This window comes from Otolemur garnettii, unplaced genomic scaffold (genome assembly GCF_000181295.1).
Source record: "Otolemur garnettii isolate 467f Iridium unplaced genomic scaffold, OtoGar3 scaffold00017, whole genome shotgun sequence".
NCBI classification, from domain to species: Eukaryota; Metazoa; Chordata; class Mammalia; order Primates; family Galagidae; genus Otolemur; species Otolemur garnettii.
In genome coordinates, this window is record NW_003852412.1 from 23853365 (window position 1) to 23861694 (window position 8330).

Here is an 8330-nt window from a genome sequence, read left to right on the forward strand (position 1 = left end):
GTAGTCCTAGCTACTTGGGAGGCTGAGGCAAGAGAATCATTTAAGCCCAAGAGTTGGAGGTTGCTGTGAGCTGTGATGCCACAGCACTCTACCGAGATGACATAGCAAAACTATCTCAAAGAAAGAAAAAAATTGCATAAGGAATTAGCTTTCAATTATTACATCTTCTATTGCTGTCATTGATGTGTTCTGATATCAAAGTAATATTTTAAAAAGTCAGTTAGGTGTTAACAGTTGTTCTGAGTTCCCATCTACCATACGTTCACTTCATGATTTTCTTCTCATCTTGTGCTATATAGAGAATTTAATTGGGGTCCTTAATATACCACCTGGTCTTTTTTCACACTGAACTGTTTTTTGGTTTTTTTTTACACTTATTTCCTTATTTTATCAAAGTCATTTTGAATTTTGTTACTGTTTCCCAAAACGTTGTTAGTGTTTGTACCACATTTAGTGTCGTTTTAAATCTAGTGAGCATGATACAAACATAGTTGATGTAATGTTTAATGTTTTTCCGCTTACTTTGAAATGTAAGCTTACATTTCCAAATGAACATGTGCTACAGTATAGAAAACGGAAGTAACCAGATACCCTTCAGGAATCTTTTCCCCATTTCAGGAGGAAAAGTTTTTTGGTTTTTGTTTTTTGAGACAGAGCCTCAAGCTGTCGCCCTGGGTAGAGTACCGTGATGTCACAGCTCACAGCAACCTCAAACTCTTGGGCTTAAGCAATCCTCTTGCCTCAGCCTCCCAAGTAGCTGGGACTGCAGGCACCTTCCACAACGGCCAGCTATTTTTTGGTTGTAGTTGTCATTGTTGTTTGGCAGGCCTGGGCTGGATTTGAACCCGCCAGCTCTGGTGTATGTGGCTGGCACCTGAGCTGCTTGGGCTGCAGGTGCCAAGCCAGAGAAAAAGATTTTTTTTGGAGACAGAATCTCAAGCTGTCGCCCTGGGTAGAGTGCCATAGTGTCATAGCTTACAGCAACCTGCACTCCTGGGCTCAAGCGATCCTCTTGTTTGTTTCAGTTTTTCTATTTTGGTAGAAACCGGGTCTCACTTTTGCTCAAGGTAGTCTCGAACTCTTGAGCTCAAGCTTCATCCATCTTGTCCTCCCAGAGTGCTAGGATTGCAGGCAGGAGCCACGGCGCCTGAGAAAAGTCCTTTGTTGAAGGATTTATGTCAGGAGAGGACTGTGGCCTGTATCTGGGGATCAAAGCACCTCACTTAGGGAGTCTGTGCTTCTTCGTTCTGGTGCTTCTTTCCTTTGGGATATTCAGTCTAAAAACAGAGACCCTTCACTTCAAGTGAGCGCATAATGTTACCTTGCAGCAATTTCTTTTACAACAAGCTCTTCTTGTATGTGAGTTGATTACATCTAACCACAGGGAATGTCAGTATGTAGTTTTCCTTAATACTTGGCATTAAATTTAAATGTCTTCCCACAGGCTCAGAGGCTGTGTTTGATCTGGCCTTTCTGCTGTCTCTCCCACCCTTTTCCTACCACTGTCCTTCTCATTCCCCAGCTATGCGGATCTCCTTGTCCCTTAGACCTTCGCCCCTACTGGTTCCCAGCTGGAACCATCTGTTCTCCGTCTGCATGGATGACTTCCTGATTTTATGCAGATCTCTGTTCAAAAGTGATTTCCCCAAGAGCCGTGTATGCCTCCCTGTGTGGATCAGCCACCTCCATCACCCATGCTCTCTGTCCGTCCCTCTTCCTCTCCCTGCCTTCGTTTTCTTCATGTCACCAGTCACTACCTGAAATTGCGTATCACTCATTTACTGTTTACTTGCTGTGTTTCTGCCCTAGAATGCAAGTTCCATGTAGGCAGGGACTTTGACTGTTGCATCATATGTATCTTCTGTTATCTAACCATGTCTGGTTATGGTAGGCATTCAATGAATCAATAAATTTTCGTAGCATGAACAGATAACATTTTGAGTTGAATTTTTAAAGTACACCTTATCTTTACCCTGTGAAACCAGCAGTATCTTTACTGTGTACCCTGAAGACCCATTTATTTATTTATTTTTTATTGGGAGACAGAATCTCAAAACTGTCGCCCTGGATAGAGTGCTATGGCATCATAGCTCACGGCAACCTCCAACTGGGCTTAAGCATCCCCTTGGCTCAGTTTTTATATTTTTAGTAGAGACGGGGTCTTGCTTTTGCTCACACTGATCTTGAACTTGTGAATTCAAACAATCCACCCGCCTTGGCCTCCCAGAGTACTAGGATTACAGGCGTAAGCCACCGCACCTGGCTATATGTATAATTTTTAAAAATTAAAATGTAGATACAGGTTCTTCCTTTGCCGTTTTTTTTTCTTTTTTGTAGAGACAGAGTCTCACCCTGTCGCCCTCAGTAGAGTGCCATGGCATCACAGCTCACAGCAACCTCCAACTCCTGGGCTTAGGTGATTCTCTTGCTTCAGTCTCCCCAGTAGCTGGGACCGCAGGCGCCTACCACAACACCTATTTTTTTGTGCAATTTGTCCGGGGCCAGGTTTGAACCTGCCACCCTCAGTGGGTGGGCTGGCGCCCTACCCACTGAGCCACAGGCGCTGCCCTCTGCCATTTTTTATATAGGATTACAAGTTGTTTACTTCTCAACTTATTCACTGTAAAAGGAGAAATGATTGGTAGTGCTGTAAATAACACAGTATATGTTGGATATTGAATACATCTTGATCATAGTGGTCAATTGCTAAAAGTTAGCTGTTCCTATTATTTTTTTGATGCTACTGCTCCCACCCGTGGCACCAGCACTAGTTAAGATTAATGGAAGAGCTAAAGCAGTTCTACTCATGTGAATAACTTGATTTTTTAAAATATCTTTAAAAAGCAAAACCATATAGAATTACATTAGTCAATAGACTATATGGACAAATGATTATTAGTGTAGTTTGTGGAGCCAGTAGGAAAATTATGCATATTTCCTGCCTCTAAAATAAGCAAGGCAGGAAATGGGCTAAAATTTAGATTACAGAAGCTCAGCATTTTTTAAGTTGATTGTAAAATTTAATGCCTGTAAAACATAGATAGTATTTTTATAAAATGACATTTTCTAGAATATAGATGAAAGGGATCTTAAAATATTTAATTTACTTAAAAAAACCCGTGTCTCTAATTTAACAGGATACAGATTATAAGCCAGCGCCGCTGAAAACAGGAGAAAGTGAAGATTACGTGCTGGCCTTGAAACAAGAGCTGAGAGAAACGATGAAAAGAATGCCTTATTTTATTGAAACACCTGAAGAAAATCAAGGTGTGTATTAGACTCTTTAATTAGGTGGTTTAATTTTTTTTTTTTTTTTGGAGACAGAGTCTTACTCTGTCACCCTAAGTAGAGTGCCATGGTATCAACCTAGCTCACTGTAACCTCAAACTCTTGAGCTTAAGCAATCCTCCTAGCTCAGCCTCCCAAATAGCTGAGACTACAGGCACTCACCACAAGGCCTGACTAGTTTTTCTATTTTTAGTAAGATGGGGTCTCACTCTTGCTCAGGCTGGTCTCAAACTCCAAAGCTCAAGCAATCCACGTGCCTTAGCCTCCCAGATTGCTAGGCGTGAGCCACTGTGCCCAGCTGGTTACATATTTCAGTTCATATAGATGTTTAAGCACAAGGTGTGTGATCATTTGATGCTTATTGATTTGATTCAGTCATAAAGGATTGGCTAACTTAAAAAAATTTATGTTGATTTAACAAAAAATACTTTGAAGTTTGTGATACTTTTCTTTTTAAAGCTGCCTTTTACAGTAGAAATTTTGTATGTTCAGTGAAAAACAGGACCATTTTTAAAAAGTAAAAATTACCCATGTTCTCTAGAGAATGACTAATATTTTATCATATATTCCAGAGGTTTTTTCCTGTGTGTGTATTCTCTTTACAAAATTGAATTCATACTAGTTTCTGTCTAGTATGATTTTTACTCTCTATATTGGCATTTTCACATATTATTCTTGGAAAATATAGGTTTTAATAACTGGCGTTTCATTGTGTTAATATAACATTAATTTTAACTAATTCCCTAGTATTATTCCCAGGATCTTGCTTATAAATGATGCTGTAATTACTGTCATTAACTATACATCTTTATGCATATCTCTGATTGTTTAATATTTAAACTTATTTAAAACCTTGGCTTTTGGAGGGCAGCGCCTATGGCTCAGTGTGCAGGGTGCCGGCCCCATATACTGAGGGTGGCAGGTTCAAACCCGGCCCCACCCAGACTGCAACAAAAAAATAGCTGGACATCATGGCGGGCACCTGTAGTCCCAGCTACTTGGGAGGCTGAGGCAAGAGAATCACCTAAGCCCAGGAGTTGGAGGTTGCTGTGAACTGTGATGCCACAGCACTCTACCAAGGGCAATAAAGTGAGACTGTCTATTAAAAAAAAAAAAAAACCTTGGCATTTTTGGTTACCATATAAGTATGTATTTGATAGGATAGAAAATATATTATTCAGTGGTGATACTAAGGGCATACAGGAGAAATTACAGTTGGAGAAAGCTTGGCAGTCAGCCTGGAAGTGGGAAGTGGTTTTATAGGAAGGGAAACCATTCCTGAGTAGCTTTTTAGCATAGTAGAACCATATCGATTTTCAGTTTCTGCCCTTGAGTGTTGAAATTAAGGAGATCAATACCATCTTTGAGTTTTCAAAACACCATTAAAACATGAGAAATTCATATAGTATTATCTCATTCCATTAAGTACTAAAAGTACATTCCATTTTTCTGTCTCTAAAAGACTTAGAATTGGCAAAAAGTCAGAAAAGGAAGTCTTGTATAGTGAACCTACATGTTTGTACTTACAAGAAGCATTTTAGACAAATTCATTTAATTTCTAAACATCACTGCTTAAAGTTTTATAATGATTTGATGAGAGATACTGAATTTTTTATTATTACGTTGCATGCTTTCTTCTATTTGAGTTAAAAAACACAATTAAAAGTTCTCATTTTAAAGACTTTTTTAAAAGTAAGATCAACTGAACTAATACATATTCTTATTAGAAAAAAATAATAGTTCAGGGTATACTTTGGAGCTTTTAGAAGTGGTCTTTTCTCTAGGTTATGAGACAGTATTACTTACCCCAGTGGGTGGTTTCTAAAGCACATGTCTATCATAATGGTTTATCAGGTCATCCAGTCATTTACTGAGTCTTTTTGATGGGGACAGTAAGAGCATGATTTTGTTGTTGATCCGTGGGAGTAGTTGGCTTGTACTTGGATTAAGGGACTACTTTACTTTTTTTGTTCTGTCATTTCCAGTTGAGCTGAGGGTACAATCAGGTTACCCTGTTTGCATCTGTAAGGTAAAGTCTAAGTCGTAGCCATGTCCTTCACCCAGGAGGTGTGCCGGACACCTGGGCCTTGTTCCCAGTGGGAAGGAGCCCAGCATGTTTGATAACCATGCGATAAAGTATTTGGAAATAGAATCATTTGCTTTTCTTTCTTTCAGGAGAACTCTTGTGTCGAATTTTTTAAATGGATATAAAGTAAATTTTCCTTGAAATCGTCATTTTTCCCTCCCTTTCCTGAGGCAATATATTTATTTTCCTGAGGCAGTTTATTTTTAAAAAAGAAAATGTTGAAAATACACGTTTTTGAAATTATTTACGTTTATCATGTTTGTATATTGGTTTATGCAATGATGTTTATATGTATACACATACTTATTTATTTAATATATACAGTATGGGTGAAAAACAGCTGGCCAGACTGAATAGAAGAACCCAAGCAGCAGAGGGAACTATATTCCATGTAGAGGTGTCACTTGCCTTCCATCACTTGTCACCTGTGAGCTTTGGGACAGACAGACTTATCGATTACTATGAAACACTAAGTCTCTAGAGACTAAGACAAACAGGGCAGGAGACCTCAGGTTTTCTTAATAGTCAAGTGGCTGGTGGCTCAGGGTACTGAGATCTATAATGGAATAAAAATAATTCTTTCTTTCTTTCTTTCTTTCTTTCTTTTTTTTTTTTTTTTTTTGGTAGAGAGATAGTGTTGCTTTATTGCCCTCGGTAGAGTGCTGTGGCGTCACACAGCTCACAGCAACCTCTAACTCCTGGGCTTAGGCGATTCTCTTGCCCCAGCCTCCCGAGTAGCTGGGACCACAGGCGCCCACCAGAACACCCTGCTAGGAATAAACATATTTCATGTTGTGATATCTTTAAAGTTCTTTTTTTTTTTTTAATTTCAGATTAATGTGAGGATACAAACAACTAGGTTACAGTGTTTGCATTTGTTAGGTAGAGTTCCTCTTGTCGTTTTGCCCCATACACAAAAAGTGAGCCATATACCCTCACATTGTGCCCCACTTGATGCTCATGTTTTCAGGTCGAATTATAGAAAGTATTTTCCTTGTAATGAAATTTATTATTCCTATAATAAAGGGAAAACACCTGTGAATATTATTTTAGTGAAGTTTAGGCACAGGGAATACAGAGATCATCTGGTCCAGTGATTTCCAGCTTAGGCTCCTAAACCACAAGACCTTCAGAGGTAGAAGCTTTTTTTTTATTCTTTTTTATTTTTATTTTTTGAGACAGAGTCTCAAGCTGTCACGCTGGGTAGAGTGCTGTGGCGTCACAGCTCACAGCAACCTCCAACTCTTGGGCTTAAGTGATTCTCTTGCCTCATCCTCAGAAGTAGCTGGGACCACAGGTGCCTACCACAACGCCCAGCTATTTTTTATTGCAATTATCATTGTTGTTTAGCTGGCCCGGGCTGGGTTTGAACCCCCCAGCCTTGTTGTATGTGGCTGGCACCCTAACCACAGAGCTACGGGCACCTCCAGAGGTGGAAGCGTAATGGTGAAAGTGAGGATGATTCTGTAAGCTATTTTACATTTATCTACAATATAGCCACCAATAACAAGTCTGTTATTGAATAAATGGAGTTTTGCCTATTAATTCTTTCTATAACCTTAGGGTTCTTGAAACCCAGTTTTAATTTTTGGTCTTCTTTTTGAGCAGCTCTTACTATTTGTAATGATTGTTATTTATAACTTTTGTTCTTCATAGGGGTCTTCCAAGGAAAAGAGAAGTTTAATTTTGAAAAGAAAACTCATTTTATCTTAACATTACCATGTCAGCCCATTGGGACCTTTTTTCCTTTTCTTTTTTTTTTTTTAATTGGAATCTTTTTTCATGGGTTTTTTTGTTTGTTTGTTTGGTCTTGGGTTTTTTTGTGAGACAGAGTCTCACTTTGTCACCCTTGGTAGAGTGCCATGGCATCATAGCTTACAGCAACCTAAACTCTTGAGCTCAAGCAATTTTCTTGCCTCAGCCTCCCAAGTAGCTGGGACTACAGGCGCCCCCCACAACATCCGGCTATTTTTAGAGATGCTGTGGCTCAAGCTGGTCTCAAACTCAGCCTTCCTGAGTGCTAGGATCACAGGTGTGAGCCACCACACCTGGCTCCATTGGAAGCTTTTATAACTCTAAAATACATTATGGAATCTGAGTGTTCTTATTTTTCTCATGTCATGAACATCTTGCTATATCATCATTGTAGATATTATTTCATTGTTACTCATCAAATATTCCCCTGAGGAAAAAACAGTAAAATATTAAAAATGGAAGAGTAATAAAATTGAATAGAAGGATGGGACAGTATTTTAATAAATCATCACTATTACATCATCCTTTAACTTTTCTATCTTGTTGTCCAAAGTGTTAACACCAGAGTTTAAGAGCATATAAAGTAAGTTTACTGAGACTCTCATCTTCATAGTTGTTTTGTTTTAGCTTATGTTGAATACAATTGAGAATTCAGGTTTTTTTTTAATTTTCTGCCCATATGGCAAAGAGAATAAAATTAACAGAGCAAGATGTTTCATAGTTCTTAGAGAATCACAAGATGAAAACAAAGAGAGAGAAGCTTTCGGGACCCTAATGATGATGGTGAAATTGATCATATAAGCAAAATCTCAGTGTGGGAATTTTCAGTTGTCAGTATCTTCAATGAATATTCTCAAATTCAGGAATCAGTGAGTAAGCATTGTATCTCTAAGAATTAAAAAGGAAAGAGGCTGTTCACTTACAATTAATCTTTGAAAAAGGACCTCATTGCATCGTCTTTTGTAATAAAAACTTGGAACATTCTGTTTTTAAAGATAATATGTGACCATATTTTTCTTCTTTTATTTATTTGATGTGGTTTGTAAGTAGACAGATACTGGGCTTAAAGTCAAAGACAAAGATGATTGAAAGAAAACAGGGCTCGGCGCCTATAGCTCAACGGGCTAAGGCGCCAGCCACGTACACCTAAGGTGGCGGGTTCGAATCCCCAGCCCGGACCCGCCAAACAACAATGACGGCT

The 8330-nt window shown here is 38.8% G+C and overlaps 1 protein-coding gene across 2 annotated transcripts in view; it reads left to right on the forward strand.

Moving 5' to 3' along the window:
• The window catches only part of POLR3G (RNA polymerase III subunit G), a 35254-nt gene that overhangs the window by 555 nt on the left and 26369 nt on the right, over positions 1-8330 (forward strand). For both annotated transcript variants that reach the window (XM_003804096.3, XM_023510956.1), the window contains exon 2: positions 3138-3267. In XM_003804096.3, coding sequence (XP_003804144.2) covers positions 3138-3267 — 130 coding nt within the window. The remainder of the gene's footprint in view (positions 1-3137; positions 3268-8330) is intronic.